A 22,859-nucleotide genomic window follows, 5' to 3' on the forward strand; every position below is an offset into this window, starting at 1 on the left:
AAGGAAACCCCTAATCTTTGGCCTTAAATATAGCAGTCAACATACCTGATAGCTTTGTTAATATAGTCTATATTTTCTCTAATAACACTGAAAGAACTATGAAAGACAAAATACTTAAACGATAATCAAGCATTGGTAGCTCATGCCTATAATCCAAACTACTCAGGAGACTGAGATCTGAGGATTTCCAGTTTGAGCAGGAAAGTTCCTGAGACTCATAACTCTAACAAACTACCAAAACAAAAACAAAAAAAAGCTGAAGTGGAGCTGTGGCTCAGGTGAAGTGCTAGCTTTCAGGGAGAACACCCAGGCCCTAAGTTCAAGTCCTAGAACTGGCACACAAAAAAATGTTTAAAAGATGGAACTGATGAAAAGATATATTTTGAATTGATATTTGAGAGTTTTAGTGCCTGAAATCCTTACTCTAATGTGAATAAATTTCCTTCATTTGTAACTAAAAGCATTTAGATTGTGCTAGAATTTTTATACAAATTACTCATTCAAATTTTGGTTATAAAAAGAAGAAAATAAAGTATAAACATACAAATATTTATATTGCTATGTTATTCCTGTAGTTTTATTCTATCTCAGCTGCAAAGTAAAATATAATGTATTGATGGGTTTTATTTTGCCATACTAGCTCCTCAAGAGTTACTGATCCATGAAATGGCAGAGAATGGAAAAAATTGTGACCAGAGACGTGTAGCAATGAACAAGGAACAGCATAATGGAAATTTTACAGGTAAAATATAGATGGCAGCAATAACAAAATCTTTTTCTTTCAGGATTGGGATTTGAACTCAGAGCCTCTTTGCTAGCCAGGCAGTCTACCTCTAAGCCATTTCCCTACCTTGTCCTCATTGTGCTCTGGTTATTTTAAGATAGGGTTTTATTTCCTGCCTAGGCATATCCCTAGACCATCATATAGAGGATGACAGGATCTCATGAGCTTTTCTTCCTACAGTGTCATCAAACTTCAATTTTCCTGATCACAAGTGTCTAGGATTATCAGCATGAGCCATCAGAGTTAACCAATAATAACAAATCATAGGTAGGGTCTTACTAAATGTCCAACTCTTCTGAGAATTTTACATATATTAACTTACTTAATCCTTATACTAACCCTGAAAACTAGGTACTTGTTATCTTCCACTTTACAGAAGAGAAAACTGAAGCACAGCAATGTTAACTAACTTGCCCAAGATCACATAAATGGTACCTGGCTGCCAGGCACTGGTGGTTCATGCCTGTAATTCTAGCTACTCAGGAGGCTGAGATCTAAGGATCAGGCCCAGGTCCTGAATTCAAGCTGCAGGACTGGCACCAAAAAAGATATCTGGCAGAGCCTGGATTTGGAACTAAGAAGTGTGCCTTCACATTTTGAGATCTAAACTATGGTATGATCTGTAGTATGATGTTAAATTCAAATAATACCTTTTATAGAAAGAAGGTGGACCAATTTAGACCTCCAGTAACATAAAAGAGTAGAACCTGTGTTCTGACAGTAAAATAATCACAAGAATAATGTTAAGATTGGGCAGAAGCACTTAGTCCACACTTGGTCTTTCCTAAAAATCTGTTGTTCAGCTGCTAAAATTTTTGGTATTATTAATTTTCTCCCCAAAGGTTTTTTTTTTTTTTTAATCTGTCAGAAGGAGGAACTGGCAAAGGAAAGCCTGGTGGGTTTTTGTTTTGTTTTGGGAGAGTGGCAGGGGTCCTTAAACTTTGTAGCCTCAGTTGTTCTCTTAACACTGATTTAAAAGTGATAGCTATAGTTTGGGGGTGAAATTCAGTGGTAGAATACGTGTATAGCATACATGTGGACCCAGATTCAATCCCTAGCATCAAAATAAGAGTAGTAATTATGATTATGCATTTCCTTTCTGAACTAGTAGGTATTGATGCGTCTGGACTAGTTGCTGTTTCAAGATTGAAGGACTTACTTTAATGGTTACCTAGGATATGGGTACACCTCTCTTAAGCACTCATACATCGTACCACCCCTCTCCAAGACATGAGAAAAAAATTCATTCAATAGCAATCATCTTTCTACTAACAGGGTAGAGACAGGCAAATGTAAAGGCAAATACCACTGAGGCTTAAATTACAAGAATCGATCACAAATCTTGGCTTTATGTTGTAGAGTTTAGATACGCTTACACTGGACCACTTTTGTTCATTAGTATTGTGTTCCAAAGGTTGCCTCCTCTACAGAAGGGGTGATCTCAGCTTAGTTGTTGTTTGTTTTTATTCAGTTTTTTTTTTTTTTTTGGTATTGGTAGTAGGACTTGAACTCAAGGTCTGGATCCTCTCCCTTGCTTTTTCTGCTCTAGGCTGGTACTATATCACTTGAGCTACAGCTTCACTTCCAGCTTTTCTGTGGTTAATTGGAGATAAGGAGTCTCAGGGACTTTCCTACTGACTTCAAACTGTAATCCTCAAATCTCAGCCAGAAATTCTGAGTAGCTAGTATTACAGGTGTGTGCCACCAGTGCCAGTTTACCTTAGTTCTTGGTGTTTAAACTTTCATGACCTACATGTGAATCATGCTTCTGCTTTTGAGGTTTTATATGTAGTCTTTCAAGTATAGGATAGGAAGATGGATGAATTCATAATTAGTTTGAAAAAGAGTGTTAAGAGGGCTGGGAAGGTGGCTCAGTGGTTGATTGCTTGCATGCATGTGGCCCTGGGTTCGATTCCTCAGTACCACATAAGCAGAAAAAAGCCAGAAGTAGTGCTGTGGCTCAAGTGGTAGAGTGCTAGCCTTGAGCTGAAGAGTTGAGGGACAGCGCCCAGGCCCAGAGTTCAAGGCCCATGACTGGCAAAAAAAAAAAGAGTGCTAAGAATTCCATTTCAACATTTCTGCTAATATTTTTCAGATCCCTCATCAGTGAATGAAAAGAAGAGGAGGGATCGAGAAGAAAGACAAAATATTGTCCTATGGAGACAGCCACTCATTACCTTGCAGTATTTTTCTTTGGAAACTCTTGTAATCTTGAAGGAATGGACCTCAAAGTAAAGAATCTTTTTTTCTTTTTTTATATAAACCTATTGTCTAATTTAAGAAGTCCTCATCATCTCCTGCTCCCTGCCAACTGCTTCCTCAAAGTAGATTAAGTTTAGAATATTATCATAAGAACATATTTATTTTCTTTCCTATATTTTGAAAAAAAACAGATTAGGGAATTTTGTTCAAAGAAAAATAGATGAGGCTATATGTTGGAATTTGCTTAGTGGACTTTTATAGTTTTCTACTGTCTAATGTTGAATCTTTCAAGGGAAAATATGATAGTAATTTTCCTCCTGATTTGCCCTCAACAGAAATCAGGCTTGTACACATTAGATACACTGAGTCTATCGCAGGACAAGGTTCAGGATACGTGGCAGTTTACTGATAGATTGAACCAAGGAAGAAGGACTCTACCATGATAATGTCTTCTGTCTTTAAACTTAGTACTTATAAACCCTGTTTCAGATATCATAAGCAAGTTGAACTTTACACATCCTATAATTTTTTTGCTTGCCTTCCAAGTTATCTGTACTATTACCACACAAAGTTATCTATATTATTATCATATACTTTTATTGTACTTAAGTTTTATAAAATATTTTAAAACATGTTCAGCTCATTTAGGAACAACATGAAGAACCAAAATAAGTATAGGTTAGGTTAATAGAATAGGTTAAGTGTCTTGAACTTGCTAAAAGCACTAAAGATTTCTGGCTCAGTGCCTCTGACTGAATGTCAGTGCTGTTTCATTTACAATTTAAAATGTAGACAAGATTAGACTTGTAAAAGGCTATAATGGGGTTTTTGATAGAATAGGTTCTACGCTCAGAAGTCTTTCTTTGAATCCTTCCTTTATCCCCAAGTCTGCTTTAATAATTATGTTGAGAATGGTGGTTTGTTCCTCAAAGTGAGATACATGTGAGATTTTATTTTTATTCTTTAATTTGTTTTTTAAGATTATGGCATCGTCAAAGCCTTGTGGTGTCTTTTTTACTGCTGCTTGCTGTGCTCATAGCTACGTATTATGTTGAAGGAGCACATCAACAGGTAAGAGATTTAGCAAGTTTTTTTCTAGTCTTACACATTCTGTTGACCCCAGAAAGTTTCAGAATGGAATAAATGCATTATAGATTTTTCTACACTCAACATTTTAAGAATTAGGTTTGTATTTTTAATTTCTCATAACTGATATCTTAATTTTTTTCACTGTACCAGGACTTGAACTCAGGGCCTTGTGCTTGTTAGGCAAGCATTCTCCTATTAAGCCAAGCTTTATGTGTTTTTCTTTTGTTGTTGTTATTATTTTCTTTTTTTACCAGTCATGACCTGGGCACTGCCCCTGAGCTTTTTTTGCTCAAAGGTAGTGCTCTGCCACTTGAGCTACAGCTTCACTTCTGGCTTTTTGTTGGCTAATTGGTGGTAAGAGTCTCACAGACCTGTCCTTCCTGGGCTGACTTTGAACCATGAGCCTCAGATCTCAGCCTCCTGAGTAACTAGGATTATAGGAGTGAGCCAGAGTCCCAGGGTTAATGCCTTTTAAAACCATTCAGTCAAAGCAGCATAAATCCTTTCATCTCTGCCAAAGTCTTGATTATCTGGCTTTTGCTTTGATCCACCTGCTTTAGGTTTCTCAGCATTGCTGGGTTCACAGGTTCAAACTAATGTGTCCAGCTTCACTCCATGAAACAGTCTCACAGAGTTTTTCTATCTAATCTGGCCTGATCTCAGCCTCCCACCTACCTTAGGAATGATAGGTGCACAAGGCTGTGCCCAGCTATCAATGGGCAATGGGCTTCACTAACTTTTCTGCCCCATCTGACCTCAAACCACAATCCTTTCATTCTTAGCCTTTCAAATAGCCAGAATTAAGCCACTAGAGTAAGCCACTTTAACACCCAACTTACACTATACCTTGTATGATATATTCAAATAGATGGGACTTGTCCTGAATTGAGGGTTAGGTTTTATTTGTATGAAAAATTAAGTTCTCTTGCTTGAAGTCTATAAATGTATTCCTAATGGAAAAATAGGAAATTTTGTTACTACCTTACATTAAATAAACATTATTAATCTGCTATAAGAAGAAATGCTTCTAAAGTGGTAATTGTTTTATATTTGAAGCAATTTACTTTTGGGGTTTTATAGTTTTTTTTGTTTGTTTTGTTTTGTTTTGTTTTTAATGGCCGGTCATGGGGCCTGAACCTCTGGGCCTGGGCGCTGTCCCTCAGCTCTTAAGCTCAAGGCTAGCGCTCTACCACTTGAGCCACAGTGCCACTTCCGGCTTTTTTCTTTTTGCTTATGTGGTGCTGAGGAATTGAACCCAGGGCCTCGAGCATGCAAGGCAAGCGCTCTACCACTGAGCCACCTTCCCAGCCCCGGGTTTTATAGTTTTTATAGTTTTATATGCATTTCAAGTACAATGCATCTAGATTGATGTCACCCCTTCTATCATTCTTCCACATCTTTCCCAATCCCACCCCTTCCTTTTAAATAATTTTTATGCATTTACTAAGAATTTGTGATGAAATAGCTTTCTGAGTATCCTTACCCAAACTGGAAAACTTCTCTAGAAATAAGTCTATATTTCTTCAACAAGTTTCTCGCTAGACTTCATTTTGCTCTTTTGGAAAACATACTGGTCTTAAATATACAAATTTTTTTTACTGAAAAAATGTATTAGATTCACAAATATTATATAATCACCCCTTTCCTACTACTATATATTTTGTTACATAAAATTTTGTAAGTTGTAGATAGCTCCAAATTTTTAATTCTTTTTTTTTTTTTTTGTCGATCATGGGGCTTGAAGTCAATGCCTGGGCACTGTCCCTGGACCTTTATGCTCAAGGTTAATGCTCTACCACATTGTGCCACAGTTCTACTTCCAGTTTTGTTTGGTTTGGTTTGGTGGTTTATTTGGACTTTCCTGCCTGAACCAAAATCCTCAGATCTCCTCATCCTGAGTAGCTAGAAGTACAGGTGTGAGCCACTAGGGCCCGACTTTGCTGTTTTGCTATGTCAGCTTTATTTCAGGTATATATAATTTCCCCTCATCTTGCTGTCTTATACTAAAATATTAGGCTTCTTTGTAAAGATTTTATTCTTAATACTTTCTCCCTAATTGAAACTTATTTTAACAGTTTGTTTAATTTTGTCAATAGTATGTACATATCACATGGCTGTGTAAACATCTGTTTTTTATCTCATCCCTTTTGTTTTTCAGTATGTGCAACGTATAGAGAAACAGTTCCTTTTGTATGCCTATTGGATAGGCTTGGGGATTTTGTCCTCTGTTGGGCTTGGAACAGGGCTGCATACCTTTCTGCTTTATCTGGTAAGAACTTCCTTTAATGAACAAAAATGAGATTTTTCTTCTTATTGAGGCTTTTACTTCAGAAGTTAAAATCTTAGGATTGTGTTTTGCAAGCATCCAGATCCTCAAATCATTATTTTAAAAAATATATATATATTTTTTTTAAATTGTTACTGTAAAGGTGGTGTACCAAGGGGTTACAGTTACATACGTCAGGTAATGAGTGCATTTCTTTTTGGACAGTGTTACCCCTTCCCTTCCTCTCTTCCAGTTTCTTATCATTACTTTTAAGTTTGGTTTGGAATTTGTGTGACTTTCCTGAGGATTTAAAAAGAGACAAGAAAAATAACCAGTTAAACAAATAATGTTATAAATTTAAATTAGTCAGGAACTTTTTCTGCCCTCCAGATTTTGAGTAATGATTCTGTTGCTTATACAATTATTATTTTAGTAGTTGAAATTAATGTTAATTAATTACATGTAAGGTTTATAATTTGTATACTTGTTCATCAAAAGAGATTTGGGTCCACAGATGCCACACATGCACTGGGATGGGTATTTTGGTATTCTTTTATTTTGTTTTTTGTTTCACTACTGGGAATTGAACTCAGAGTCTTACATATGACAGCCTTGTGCTCTACCATTGAATGACACATTTCTAGCTGATTGTTTCATAGTTCATAGCTAATTGGACCCAGAAGTTAGTCGGTTTGTTCTGCTAATTTTATAATTTTATAGTTGGTTTGTTGGATTCATTTGTTCATTCATTCATTTATCTATTTTGTTTGTTTGTTTTTGTGGTTCTGGAGTTTGAACTCAGGCTTCACACTTGTAAATTCTGGTAATTTTAATGCTTAGTAAATGGGCTTCAGAATATCTGTAAATCTCAAAACACTAGACTTGACTAGTATGTCTGTAAGTACAACAATTTTTTTCTGGCAAACAATTAAAAAGGAATTGATAGCATTCGTCACTTTCTGTAAAGTACTGTAATCAATTATTTTTAAAACGGCTCTTCTGAAACTGTTTTGAACTGTGCCTATATTTGGCCACCACTAGGTGGCATTGCTAGTACAAACAATACATCGTACTATATTTGCAGGTTCTGTTTTGGATAAATATATATTTAGAGCAACTTCAGTGAAAAACAGAATGGCTCTACTTAGTTTATAGACATATTCTATTATTTTCATATTTATGCCTATTAATTTTGTCAATATAAGATCAATTAGTACATGTGAGTGAAAATACTTTTCTTAATAGTTTTCCACATATATTCATTAGTTCAGCAGTTACCACCCTTTTACCATTGTGACCTACATATTTACATGTAGGATATAACTCCCATAGCATGCCCAGTGTCAGGTTCAGTGGTAAGAATAGTTCCCTCTTTTCATTAATATTCGAGAATATGCTGGGCTGGGAATATGCTGGGCTCCATGGTAGAAAACTTGCCTAGCATGTACAAAGCCCAGAATTTGATTCCTAGCACTGGAAAAACAAATAAAAAATATGCAAGCAGTGCATTAGTGGCTCACATTACTAGTAACCAGTAGTCCTAGCTACTCAGTAAGTTAAGATGGAGAGGATCAAAGGAAGCCTGGGCACAAAAGACTGAGAAACTCCAACTCCAGAGTGACAAGTAAAAAGTCAGGCTGAGCCAGGCAGGCGCTGGTGGCTCACGCCTGTAATCCTAGCTACTCAGGAGGCTTAGATCTGAAGATTGCCCTTCAAAGCCAGCTCAGGCAGTAAAGTCCATGAGACTCTTATCTCCAATTAACCACCAGAATACTGGAAGTGGCACTGTGATGCAGGTGGTAGAGCACTAGCTTTGAGCTGAAGAACTCAGGGACAGTGCCTGGCTTCAAGCCCCACAACCGCCAAAAATAAGGTCAGGCTGGAAGCATGACTCAAGTACTAGAGTGCTAGCCAGGCAAGCTAGCTCAGCAAGCAAAATGCCCTGAGTTCAAACCTTGGTACTGGGGAGGGGAAATGTATATACACACACACGTATACATATATATACAGATTCCTATCATTAGAGGAAGTAGAGAATATTTAGATTATTCAGAATATTCATAGAATAGCTGGGCTGGAATGTATTCCAATATTAATAGCTGTATAATATTTGGCAAATAGCTTAGCTTTTAAACCCAGTTTATTAACAATTAATGGAAGTGATAATAATAGCACCTATCTCCAAAGGCTATTTACAGGAATAAATGAAATAGTGCATTTTTATTATTCAGCATAGTGCCTAGTACATATAAGATTGACAGTATGTGGTTGTATCATTACTCTTACAATAATTTTTTAAGCAAGCAGTAATTTGCAATTTCTGTGCTTTAGCTCTTACTCTAAAAATGACCATTTCTTGTACTTAATTTTAATATAGCCTATGTCATAGCATAATTTATTTTTATTTTATTTTTGTCCATTGTGGGACTTGAATTCAGGGCCTGAACTTTGTCCCTGAGCCTCTTTATATTCAACACTAGCGTTCTACCACTTGAGCCATAGTGTCATTTCCAGTTTTTGAGTAGTTAATTAGAGATAAGAGTCTCATGGGGACTTTTCTGCTGGGGCTGGCTTTGCACCATGATCCTGAGATCTCACCTGCCTGAGTAGCTAGGATTATAGGCTTGAGCCATCAGTGCCTGGCAATCATAGCATAATTTAAAATGCTGAACATGGCTTTAAAAAATAAAAGTAGGAAATAAGTTACATTTTTAGTTTTTGAAAATTTGTGCATGTGTTCTTAACGATAACTATAATTGCTGCAAATTTCCTCATTTACCTTTAAATTCTGTTAATGTATCATTCATTCATGTGGAAGGGTAGAACCGAACTAAAGTGTGTGCATTAGCTTAGAAACATATTAGTAGTCAGACATATTAGTAGTGTTCAGCAGTAGTATTCATCTTCTGCTTGCCAGTTCAGAAATTCTATTCGTTTTCACATAGATTATATGAATGAAAAAATTAGCTGGGCACCGATTACTCAAGTCTAGTTCTAGCTACTTAGTTTGCTGAGATCTGAGGATGGTAGTTTGAGGCCAGCACAAGCAAGAACGCCTGTGAGACTCTTTATCTCCAACTACTAAGGAAAAAAAAAAGCTGAAAGTAAAACTGTGGCTCAAGTTGTACACTGCTAGTCTTGAGCAAACAAACATCTCAAATATAGTAGCCAGGCCCTGAGTTCAAGCCCTAGGATCAACACCAAAAAAAAAAAAAATAACAACAACAAAAAACAAAAAATCATTCTGATTTAGCCTCTTCAGATACTCTTACTTTGTGCTACAGTGTAATAAGATACCCTTACATTGTGCTTTGTGTAAATGTTACGAACTGAATCTACACAAAAAAATATGTTTACAGGATAATGCCTCAGACTAATCATATGTCCATTTGTTACTGTTACTAAACTATGTTTGTTAACAGCCCTTTATCTCTAGTGCTATAAAAACTCTACTTAAAGCTAATCAAAAAATGTCATTCTTGTAATAAAATAATAATTGGGCTTCACCAAATAGTGTATCTCTAAAACAGATGGTTAGCATTTGGGTTTGCTTAATTTAGACAAACAGGTTTCATGATTTAAGATGTGATTTTTTTTAATCACTTTATTCAATATCAATGTGCTTTGATTTGCCCATATTGTAGTTTAATAAACAACAATTAGGGAGTAAATCGCATGTGCAAACTATAATTCTTCTGGGTTTTTTTTTTGTTGTTGTTGTTTTGTGTGTGTATGTTCGTGTTGGTTATGGGGCTTGAATTCTGGGCCTTGGTGCTGTCCCTGAGCTCTTCAGCTCAAGGCGAGCACCCTACCACTTGGGCCACAGCATCACTTCCATGTTTTTCTTTCTTATGGAAGCATGTTATCACTGTGTGAGCAAGTTTTGCCTGGCAAATAATATAAGCTACTAAGATTTCATTCTAAGCTATCACTCTTCTCTTCCATGTCAGCTCCTGAAGTCTGGGCCAGATTTATGCTAAGCTAGCACTCATTAGATCCTGTATTTATTTACCATTAGTACTTATAATTCTGTAACAACTAGGCTAAAACAAATTTTGCTACTTAACAAGAAATGTATCTCAAGTATACCCCTTTATGTGCACATATATTATGATTCAAATATAGCTCTTATGATAAGATTAAAGAACAATTTCTAAACTATGTGTTCCATTAATGGTTTATAAAGTCTTCTGTTTAATAATGACAAACAGAATTGATCCATTGGATAACAATTCAGTCCCATATAGTATGGTGTGTGCAGTTTTTGACACTAGGAGGAGCAATTTCCTGGAGAAAGGTTTAACAAAGACATACTATATCCCTTTCAAATAAGCCCAGCTCCTAAACAAGTGAAGAATAGAAGATTATCAATATTTACTTTGTAATTTTTAAAAGCATCCAAACTCTTGACTATAAATAGAAGACTGAATATGTTTGACAATATTTCTCTTTCACATATTTTGACCATTGGATTTTCTCAAATTTAGGAATGCAAATGAGAGGGGTTTGTTTATTTTAAGAATTAGGGCTGGGAACCAGTGGCTCATACCTCTAATTCTAGTAACTCAGAAAGCTGAGATCTAAGGATTGTAGTTCAAAGCCAGTCCAGGCAGGAAAGTCTGTGAAACTTTTATCTCAACTTCCCCCAAAAAGCCAGAAGTAAAGCTGTGGTTCAAGTGGTATAATGCTAGCCTTGAGCAAAAAAGCTCAGGGATAGTGCCCATGCTCTGAATTTAAGCCCTAGGACTGACACACTTACACACAGAAAAACTGTTAGCAAACGTTATCACTATCATTTCTGTTTGACTTGTTATTAATGCTTCCTTGCTTATCTATGTATCTTCCTTTAAGACAAAAGAAGGAGGAAATTGCCAAAACTTCAGGTTCTGGTATGACTTAATGTTGATTTCTATAGGCTGATGACTGTGGCTATAAGCATGTAGTGACTCAGGGCTCTTGTGGGAAGAGCAACAGGCCCTTCTGAGAAAAAGATATGTTTGCCTTTTGTTTGATGGGAGCAGACTAGCTCTTTTCCCAAGTAATGACTCATGTTTTAACTCTTATGAGTACCAACACATCAAAAGAAGAAGTCAAGATCTCCAGGTCTGGGTTTTTGCCAAGTGAAAGAGGTATGCAGACTGGATAATTTCCTGCTTTTAAGTCACTATTATTAATGTGTTCTAAATGAAAGATTAAAAAAACTCCATTTAAGTTTATTTTGATAGGTATAAACTTTGAACAATTTTGATTTTTTTTTCTTTTCTAGTACTGAGGATTTGAACTCAGGACCTTCATACTTGCTCACTTGTTCCACTTTCTTGGCAACATAGCACTCTTACCATTTGAGCTGTGCCTCTAACCCCTTGCTTTTTTTCTGGTTATTTTGGGGACAGAGACTCACAAGCTTTTTTTCTCTAGACTGACTGTGATCCTCCAGATAGATTATAGCTAGGGTTATAGGTGTGAACTACTGGCATCCAGCTCATAACCTTTTAAAATAATTATCTTTGTTAATATGTAGTCCATTGCTCCTGAACACTTAGAAGAGCCTTGTGACCAAATTGCTAAGGTTTAATAATAGATCTTTGAAATGATACATAGCCTAAACATCTTCAGTTGACCAGTCTACAATGTATAAATGTAACAAAATATCACATAATTATTGTTGATACAATTGTTTTTGGGAAAACAATTTTTAAGTAGGGTGCCAGTGGCTCAATGCCTGTAATCCTCAGGAGGGGCTGAGATGAGATCTGAGGATCAGGGTTCCAAAATCAGCCTAAGCAGAAAAGTTGGTGATACTCTTATCTCCAATTAACCTCCAAAGAGCTGGAAGTAGAGTTGTGGTTCAAGCTATAGGGCTCCAAGCTTGAGCAAAAAAACTAAGGGACAGTATCCAATCCCTGAGATCAAGCTCCAGCACCAAAAACAAAAAAACAATTCAGGGCCTTACACTCTCACTTGCCTTTTTCCTCAAGGCTGACACTGTACCACTTGAGCCATGCCTCCAGTCTGGTTATTTGTTTAAAGAAAGATAAAACATACCTTTACAAGATATGGGTTAATCCAGTGTAATAAAAATGGCTTAAAATAATACACTGTAACTTGGATCATAATCAGATACTACAGAATTTATACTTTTGTTTTCTATTTATGCATTTTATTCTGTGATCTTATATTCTTGCTCTGTGATAACACAGACATTATTATATTCTTAGGCATTTTATTAAATGAGAAAGATGAGATGGAATTTTATACCTATGAAATTGCTAATGGATTTAGAAAACCCAATGTATCTAACTGCAATAAACTGGGCATTTTTATAGAGAGGGATAAGAGGTGTGACTTGAATCTTTACAAAGTATGAGCAGCAGGTCAACTTTTCAGGGCTCACTTGGAAGCAGTAGTTTTATACTCTAGCCTTCTAGAATTATTGCTATGGACCATAATGCTAAATAAGTTGTTTTTTGATACTGATGAAAACAATGGTGTAAAAACTTGAGGAGTAGAATTCCTATGTATGAAAAAGGGTTTCTGAAGTCCTAAAAAAGTCAAAATCTTTTCTCTTATTAAAAAAAAAAAGGTTGGGTGCCAGTGCCTCATGTGCCTGTAACCCTAGCCTCTTAGGGAGCTGAGATCTGAGGATCATCGTTCAAAGCCAGCTGGTGCAAAAAAGTCCCTGTGAGACTCTATCTCCAGCTAACTGGTCAAAACTCAGTAGTAGTACTGTGGCTCACAGTGGTAGTGCCAGCCTTGAGCAAAAGAACTCAGAGACAGTGCCTAGGCCTAGTTCAAGGCCCTCAACTGATGGGGGGAAAATGCTTTGGCAAGCCCTACAGGCAGCCATTTATCATCTTCTTTCATTTATTTATCATCCAGATATTCCCAATGAATCACATTCCAGACTAACCACTGACTCCTTTTGTTCCTAGTGAAGGAGTGAGGCAAACACATGTTTTCCCAGTGAATCAGCAGAGGAGTCTTGGTTTTATTACCTTTACCCTGAACTTTCCAGACAAAACAAATTGGAAATTTTGCCTTTGGGAATCTTACTTGACTTCTGAATATAGATGGTGGATTAGGCTATGAATTGACGTTACAGATGTTGTGCAAACAACTCCAGTCTTTAAGAATGCTTTATCAGTTGTGAAGGAACTGCTTTGGCATGGAAAAATGCCTGTCTGTCTCTTGTTTGTCTGCCTTATTAAAAAATATATTCATACACAGCACACTACATTTTTAATCTTTTTGGTGCCAGTCCTGGGGCTTGAACTCAGGGCCTGGGTGCTGTCTCTGAGCTTTTTTGCACAGACCTAGTACTCTACCATTTGAGCCACAGCTCAACTTTCAGCTTTTTTTTTTTTTTTAAGTATTTTTTTGGAGATAAGAGTATAACAAGGGCTGGGAAGGTGGCTCAGTGGTAGAGAGCTTGCCTTGCGTGCATGAGGCCCTGGGTTTGATTCCTCAGCACCACATAAGCAAAAAGAAAAAAAACCAGAAGTGACGCCGTGGCTCAAGTATTAGTAGTACGCTAGCCTTGAGCTGAAGAGCGGAGGGACAGTGCCCAGGCCCAGAGTTCAGGCCCCACGACCAGACCCCCACAAAAAAAAAAGTATCACAGACTTTTTCTGGCTATGATGACTTCAATCCATGATTCCTCACATCTCAGCCTCCTGAGTAGTTAGGATTATAGGCATGAGCCACCAGCACCTGGTTTACATTCCTTTTTTTTTTTTTTTGACTGGTTGTGGTGCTTGAGCCACATCCACTTCTGGTTTTCTGGTGGTTTATTGGAGATAAGAGTCACGGACTTTCCTGCCCAGGCTGGCTTTGAACCGGGATCCTCAGATCTCAGCCTCCTTTGGAGCTAGGATTACAGGGCACTGGGCCGGCATAGTTTACATTCTTAATATTACTTTGTATTCTTTATCTTGGTTGATAAAGAGACTTGACAAAATTAGGCTTAGAACTAATTAATATGCTCCTTTTAGTTTTTAGAAGATGGCTCTGAAGTAAAGTCAGTGGTGTCCCAAACTCTCTTTGATTTCAAGAGTTATAGATTGTATTTCTTGATGTAACATAAGCATGAATGTAAACTTTTAAGTTCCTTGGATGCTAAAAGGTATGTAAGGAAAGGATAAATACAGTAACTTGAAAGTTTTGAACTTGAACATTTTGGAATCCAGAAAATGCTTTGTTTGAAATAGAATAGTAATGCACATGCTATTTAGTCATTTTACTAATAGAATTGTTTTCAACCTTCACAGAGGTCTTAATTTGTGTTTTTGACAGAAAATCTATTTCCCTGGATATGTGAGTAAGAGTGTGTGTGTGTACTTAGATGTGTGATAACTGTTGTTGTTGTTGTTGTTGTTGTTGTCCCTGAGTGTGTGTGTGTGTGTGTGTGTGTGTGTGTGTGTGTATACTTAGATGTGTGATAACTATTTGTTGTTGTTGACCCTGAGCTCTTTCTGCTCAAAGCTAATGCTCCACCAGTTTGAGCCACAGCACTACTTCTGCTTTCCTGGTAATTGGAGATAGTTTCAGAGACTTTCCTGTCCCCTTGGCTTTGAACTGTGATCCTCAAATATCAGCCTCCCAAGTAGCTAGGATTATAGGCATGAGCCACCAGCACCCAGTGTGTAACAAATCTAAAAAACAGTAATTCCAAGCCAGATATTGGTGTTTCATGCCCCTAATCTTAGCTACTCAGGAGGCTGAGATATGAGGATCACGGTTCAAAGTCAGCCTTGGCAGTAAAGTCCGTGAGACTCTATCTCCAATTAACTACCAGAAAACCAGAAGTGGCGCTGTGGCTCAAGTGGTAGAGCACTAGCCTTGAGGTGAAGAGCTGAGGGACAGAGCCCAGGCCCAGAGTTTCAAGTCCCAGGCCTGACAAGACAAAACCAAACAAACAGAAAAATAGTTGGAAGTGGAGCTGTGGCTCAAGAGACAGAGTGCTGGTCTTGAACAAAAAAGCAACCAGACAGTGAGTTCAAGCCCCAAGACACATTAAAACAAAACAAAACAATACAAAACAGTAGTTTCTAAAATCCACAGGATAAGATAGCTGCAGGAGAATCAACAGGGGGTTGATTAAAATATAAATCCCTGGGTTTTCATAAAAAACTAGTTATATCAAAAGCAAAACAACAGCTGACTGAAAGCGTAAGTACTGAATTCAAGCCCCATTACCAGCACCTTCCCCTCAAATTTACTTACTACAGAAATCTTTTAGAATATATTAGCTATTAGTTTCTATAAGAAAAATACTTTAGGGCTAGGAAGGTGGTAGAGCGCTTGCCTTGCATGCCTGAGGCCCTGGGTTCAATTCCTTAGCACCACATAAGCAAAAAGAAAAAAGCCGGAAGTGGCGCTGTGGCTCAAGTGGTAGAGCGCTAGCCTTGAGCTGAAGAGCTGAGGGACAGTGCCCAGGTCCAGAGTCCAGGCCCCAGGACAGGACCCAAAAAAAAAAAAAATACTTTAGAATTACAAAGACTTACTAATCATATAGTGGGAATATTTCTGAATCTTAACATTTCTGTTAAATATTTCTCTATTAACTTTTCATAAAGTGAGGCAAAAGAAAAATGGCATTAGTGTAAGAGACTTTTAAGATTAACAGGTAAAAGAATTTGTGGATCAAGAGCTAAGAATAAATACGGTGCTGGTCACTCACGCCTGTAATCTAGCTCTTCAAAAGACTGGACTAGGAAGGCTAGGGCTGGGCAGGAAAGTTTATGAAACACAATCTCAAATAATAATCAGCAAAAATGAACTGAGTAGTAGAGTGACAACTGAGCAAGCATGATGACGAGTTCAAACTAGTCTTCCTCCTCCCAAAAAGCCAAGAATGTAAGACATAGTGATGGAAAATAAAATATTACAAAAAGCCCACTGGTATAATCACTTTTTTGTTATCATATTAATATGAAAGATACTTACAAATCTAAGCTATATTCATTCCTAAATACTGTGTAAAAAATATTTTTTTTTTTTTTTTTTGTGGATCCAGTCGTGGGGCCTGAACTCTGGGCCTGGGCACTGTCCCTCAGCTCTTCAGCTCAAGGCTAGCACTCTACCACTTGAGCCACAGTGCCACTTCCGGCTTTTTTATATTTTCTGCTTATGTGGTGCTGAGGAATCGAACCCAGGGCCTCAAGCATGCAAGGCAAGCACTCAACCACTGAGCCACCTTCCCAGCCCTGTGTTAAAAAAATCTTAAAAAATGAAGTTCTAAGGCCAGGTGTCAGTGGTTCATTTATATAATCCTACCTACTCAGAGGCTGAGATCTAAGGATTTCAGTTCAAAGCCAGGTTGGGTTAGAAAGTCTGATACTCTTATTTCTAATTAACCACCAGAAAACCAGAAGTGAAGTTCGAGTTCAAATGGTAGAGTACTAGCCTTGAGCATAAAAGCTCAGGAACAGTGCCCAGACCCTGAGATGAAAACTCAAGCACCATGACCAACTCCCCCACCTCAAAAAAAGAAAAGAATGCTTCAGCATTAATATTTAAGGTTTTAAAATATAGAAAAATTAAGTGATATTTTCTTTTGAACATTTTTCATAGGAGATTTCATAGTTGGGAAAATTATTTTCTGATCTACCAAAACAAAAATCTTGAGTTTAAAGTATATAATATTTAGAATAACCAGTTAGTAAAAAATTTCCTACCAGCCGGGCGCTGGTGGCTCACGCCTGTAATCCTAGCTACTCAGGAGGCTGAGATCTAAGGATCGCGGTTCAAAGCCAGCCCGGGCAGGAGAGACCGTGAGACTCCTATCTCCAATAAACCACCAGAAAACCGGAAGTGGCGCTGTAGCTCAAGTGGTAGAGCGCTCGCCTTGAGCTGAAGAGCTGAGGGACAGCACCCAGGCCCAGAGTTCAAGCCCCACGACCGACAAAAAAAAAAAAAATTCTTACCATACACTTACAATGATCAGATAAAGAATCCTGAGTTTACTCCCAGGTGAAGACAGATAAATTTATTTTTGAGATATACAAGAAGGGATATATTTCTGTTCTAAAATATAGATGAAAAAAATGTACCATGAACAGAGTAAATATATTCCCCAACAAAGTCTTAATTTTAGTGTCCTAAAAAGGGATTTTTCAACAATCTGAGAATCTTCTCCTTAAAGAACACTGTTAATTCACTCAAAGTGATATATACTTTCCGTAACCACACTATTAAGTCATGATTACTCAGCCTTAGAAGCAGATGTGCTGGTTCCCAAACAAAATGAACACTAACAACTCAATTTCCTGTCCTTTGTTCATTCTCAAGACTTTTTTGCCTATGGCTTGATGTTTTATTTTGAACTACATTATCTGGTAGGAAATCTTGAGTTCTTTTTATAAAAATATAGCTTAATGGTTCCTAAATAATAATAATAATTTTTAATAAGTTTATATAAAAACCAAACAAAAGTAATTGTGATTAAAATAACTTTAGAATCGCTACATATTTACTTTCCTTTTTGTAGTACTGTGATCAAACTCAAGGTCCTTACAACACATGCTAAGCAAGCACTCTACAGTTATATACCTTTAGCCCTCAAACTATCTTTTAAATGTACTTCCTAAAAAAGTACAATTCTATGATGAATTATATGTGAAAAAAATCACATTTTATACATATAACATGAACAAATGGGGTAGAGCCATAAATCCATACAGTATAAATAGGAAAGGTTACCAGTTACAAGGACCATTAAATAAGCAGTTGGTTCTAACCTCATGGAAACAACTTATAATCTCTAGTATGCAGGTGAAGGGTTTTGGCCGCAGAGCATGAAGCAGGGGATACTAGTCTTCAACTCTTTTAACAACCAGGAAACTGAGCAACATACATAGAATAATTTCATTTGTAAAGGAGAAAATCTTAAGGAGCTTTCTGTCTGCAGACTATCTCTGTGCAAAGGAAGGAGTAAGGGAGATGAAAGTAATCTATGATCCAAAGACAGGCTCCAAGCAATAGTCAAAATATTTTTCAAATTCAGAGTTTTATATGCTTGGAGTGTATCTATGATCAACAAATACCCATAACATATAACATATACATACTTATTCAGATAACTCCTACTCAACCTTTAGGACTCAACTTTCTTTCTCTCTGGAGAGCCTTCCCAAACTTTCCTATAGCGGGTTAGGTTCTTCTCTTCTCTGCTACCACAGAAACGTATCTCAAAGTTTACAGTATATATTTATTGCTGTTTGTCTTCTTGCTTCTATAAAACTGAGTGCAAAGATTCCCTTATTTTTCTTTTCATGGTATTGTATGGCCAGTAGAGGTTATATTATTGTTGAATACTATAAATACAAAAATTGAATTACCAATTCAAAGAAAGTTAAGTGTTACTATATTCTGAAGGTCAAACTGAGTAGGCTTGAAAAGTAAGAAACTTGAGTATTTTTTATGGCTTTATTCAACTCTATATAGAAATTGGAATTTATTCATATAATTCATTTATTCAACTTTATCATTTTGATATGATATTATTTTAGATTCTATAATACAGCTTTTAAACAAATTGAAATCCCTATTCACTGGACATAACATTCAAATCAAGACAGTGTATACTAGTAACATTATACATATTCGAATAAAACCTGGTATGGTAAATACATGTCTATAATCCAGACACCTGGGAGGCAGAGGTAGGAGGATCAAGAGCTCATGATTAGCCTGGCTAGTAAATGAAATGAAATAAAATGTAATTGAATTGCTGACAATCATCACAGTCACATCATCATCAAATTGCTATAACTCAATAAGGAGAAAATAGGACAACATATTATCTATAGAGAAAAACAGGTAGGATTTTTCATTCGAATTTATGCAATCCAAAGGACAATGCACCCAGGAAAAATGTATTTCAAAAATAAAATGAGGGGCTGGGAAGGTGGCTCAGTGGTAGAGCGCTTGCCTTGCATGCATGAGGCCCTGGGTTCGATTCCTCAGCCCCACATAAGCAAAAAGTAAAAAGCCGGAAGTGGTGCTGTGGCTCAGGTGGTAGAGCGCTAGCCTTGAGCTGAAAAAGCTGAGGGACAGTGTCCAGGCCCAGAGTTCAGTCCCCACGACCGGACCAAAAAATAAAATAAAATAAAATGAGAGCGGGATGCAGATGGCTCACGTTTATAATCCTAGCTATTCAGGATGCAGAGATCTGAGGATTGCAATGTTTTGGGTTTTTTTCCCAGTTGTAGGGCTTAAACTTGGCCTGGGCATTGTCCCTCAGTTCTTCAGCTCAAGGCTAGCACTGTACCACTTGAGCCATGGCGCCACTTCTGGCTTTTTGTGCTTATGTGGTGCTGAGGAATCGAACCCAGGCCCTCATGCATGCAAGACAAGCACTCTACCACTGAGCCACCTCCCCAGCTCCTGAGGATCACAGTTGTAAGCCAGCGTGGGCAGGAAAGTCTGTGAGACTCTTATCTTCAATTAATCACCAAAAAACATCAAAAGTAGAGCTTTGGCTCAAAGTGGTAGAACATTAGCCTTTAGCAATAAAGCTTAGGGACAGCACCCAGGCCCTGAGTTCAAGCCCCAGGACTCATAAAAAATAAAAATAAATAAGCATATAAATGAATTAATTACCTTTGGAGGTAAATTAACAGGATAACTAATTTAGCCATTGCTGTTAAGTCACTTGCAAACATGTAAAAATAAGGTTAGCATATCTGAGATCATGACTTTAACTGTCATGGACCAGCTGGGGCAAAAAGTTACTAACACCTTATTCTCACCTGTTATCCCAGATACACAGGTAGCATAGGTAGGGAACTGGGGGTCTGACACCTACATGGGCAAAAAAAGAAGTATGAGACTGTATCTGAAAAATCACTAAAGCAAAAAAAGCTTGTGGTATGGCTTAACAGGCAGAGTGCCTGCCTAGCAAGTGCAAGGCCCTCTGAGTTCAAACCCATTACTATATTAAAAAAAAAAAGAAGAAATTACGAAGAAATAAGAACACTTTCAGGGCTTGGAATGTGGCTTAGTGGTAGAGTGTTTGCCTAGCATGCACGAAGCCCTGGGTTCAATTCCTCAGTACCGCATACAGAGAAAAAGCTGGAAGTGGCATTGTGGCTCAAATGGTAGAGTGCTAGCCTTGAGCCAAATAAGCTCTGGGGCAGTGCCCAGGCCCTGAGTTCAAGCCCTGGGACTAGCAAAAAATAAAACACAACAACAACAACAAAAAAAACTTTCAGATAAAAGACAAAACAATTTGTTACAAGAGATATGCATGACAAAAAATGTTACTAGAAGCCGGGCGCTGGTGGCTCACGCCTGTAATCCTAGCTACTCAGGAGGCTGAGATCTGAGGATCGCGGTTCAAAGCCAGCCCGGGCAAGAAAGACCGTGAGACTCCTATCTCCAATAAACCACCAAAAAACCGGAAGTGGCGCTGTAGCTCAAGTGGTAGAGCGCTCGCCTTGAGCTAAAGAGCTGAGGGACAACGCCCAGGCCCAGAGTTCAAGCAAAAAAAAAAAAAATGTTACCAGAGGTGTGTAGACAGAAGAGACAGTAGAATCTGTATAAAACAGTAAAAAACACTATGAAGAGTTCATTTTAGTGTTTAATAACTAGGTATTTAATGCAAAAACTGGAATGGGAATGAGGGCTTTAGCAGTAGTTGAGTCGTTGCCTAGGATATATGAGGGCCTAGGATTTAAAAAGAAAAGAAAAAACAAACACTTGGAGTGTATGACATTTGGAGGCAATGAAGATAATGAATGGAAGGAGGAAAATGGAGAACACTGTTGTAAGGTTTTTACAGTATATGTGAAATGATAAATGTCACTTGACAAGTCACCTTATTAAACTGAAGATACATGCTGTAAACTGCAGAGTAATGATTAAAAACTTGTAAATTATAACAAGCCAGTAAATAAGATACTAAAAATTTTTTAAAAAGAGCTCAAGAAAAGAGGTGGAGGGAATAAATAGGACAAACCACTTGAGTGGTAGACTTAAATCCAACTATACTGATTAAAACATTAACTGTAAATGGAGCAAACATGAAGTGGAAAGGCAAAGACAGAATGGGTTATTAGACACTAGCTGGAGGTATGACTCAAGTGGTAAGACAGTTTGCCTAGCAAGTGTAAGACTAAATTAAATCTACCAGTGCACGTGCACACACACACGTATGTGCACACACAATATCAGGACCCAATGAAAAGTAAAGAATGAGAAAAAGAGATACCCTTTAAATGGAGTGGGGGCTGGGAAGGTAGCTCAGTGGTAGAGCGCTTGCCTTGTGTGCATGAGGCACTGGATTCAATTCCTCAGCCCCACATAAGCAGAAAAAGCTGGGAGCGGTGCTGTGGCTCAAGTGGTAGACCACTAGCCTTGAACTGAAAAGCTGAGGGACAGCACCCAGGCCCAGAGTTCAGGCCCCATGACAGACTAAATAAATGAATAAATAAAAATGAAGTGGCTACATTAAACAAAGTAAACTTCACAACATAGTAATTCAAGAATAGGGACACGTCATAATGATAAAAGGACAAATTCTTAGGAAGCTAGAACAATTAAAAGTATGTATGTATATATATGTGCATATATATACACAAATACTTAGTAACAGATTGGCAAAATATGAAAATAAATCCTTACAGAACTGAACAAAGATACAAACAAATCTCTATTTACAGTTGGAAATTACAATACTTACCCTTCATTAACTGATAAAAGTAGCAGACTGATAATTCTTATGGAAGAATTGAACAATACAGAAGACTCTACCCAATAAGCAAAGTAGGAAATAAAGATCTTATTTTGGAGTAAAATTCAGGATAGTCATTCTAACTCAACAAGGCAGTTCAACTATTTGTGACATATTGGACATCTGGTTTTGTTTCACTTTAAAATTCCATATATCTAGTCTCATGAGCTTCATTTATTACACAATATTTTCCAAAGTCTGATAATGGAATAATTTTGCCTTGTCCAGGATAGAAGTAGTTCTTGGCTAGGCAAGACTATGTCTAGGAGAGAACAAATCAGTTATGCTGAAAGGTAAAATTTCTAATAAGAACAGATAGAAGTATTTACCTATGGAAAAAGAGTATATATATATTTTTTTTGGGGGGGGGGTCAGTCATGAGGCCTGAACTCTAGGCCTATGCGCTATCCCTCAGCTCTTAAGCTCAAGGCTAGCGCTCTACCACTTGAGCCACAGTGCCAATTCCACCTTTTTTCTGCTTATGTGGTGCTCAGGAATCGAACCCAGGGCCTCATGCATGTAAGGCAAGCACTCTACCACTGAGCCACCTTCCCAGCCCTATAATCTTTCTTGAGTAGTGTAAAGTAGGAAGTTTTGGTGACTGAAAAAGTACTAAATTCTATGGAATCCATTTCTACTCTAGCTTCAGTAGTAGCAATATATTATTAATTCAGTCTACAATAAATTTTTATTGTTTTTTAAAGCCTTCAGTTTGTTCTTGCTGCTTTAACATCTATGTAGCACAACGATGTCAACCTTGACCTGGAAATACTCCTGCCTCAGCT

At 37.4% G+C, this 22,859-nt stretch overlaps 1 protein-coding gene across 1 annotated transcript in view; it reads left to right on the forward strand.

The window, feature by feature from the left end:
- Vmp1 (vacuole membrane protein 1) overlaps positions 1 to 22,859 on the forward strand; it is a 104,032-nt gene that overhangs the window by 28,077 nt on the left and 53,096 nt on the right. Inside the window, exons 2-5 of the mRNA XM_070027055.1 lie at positions 641 to 742; positions 2,880 to 3,015; positions 3,967 to 4,057; positions 6,234 to 6,344. Of these exons, the coding sequence (XP_069883156.1) occupies positions 667 to 742; positions 2,880 to 3,015; positions 3,967 to 4,057; positions 6,234 to 6,344 (414 nt within the window). The 5' untranslated portion in view covers positions 641 to 666. The remainder of the gene's footprint in view (positions 1 to 640; positions 743 to 2,879; positions 3,016 to 3,966; positions 4,058 to 6,233; positions 6,345 to 22,859) is intronic.

This window comes from Dipodomys merriami, unplaced genomic scaffold (assembly GCF_024711535.1).
Source record: "Dipodomys merriami isolate MVZ:Mamm:240054 unplaced genomic scaffold, mDipMer1.0.p SCAF_19, whole genome shotgun sequence".
Classification (NCBI taxonomy): Eukaryota; Metazoa; Chordata; class Mammalia; order Rodentia; family Heteromyidae; genus Dipodomys; species Dipodomys merriami.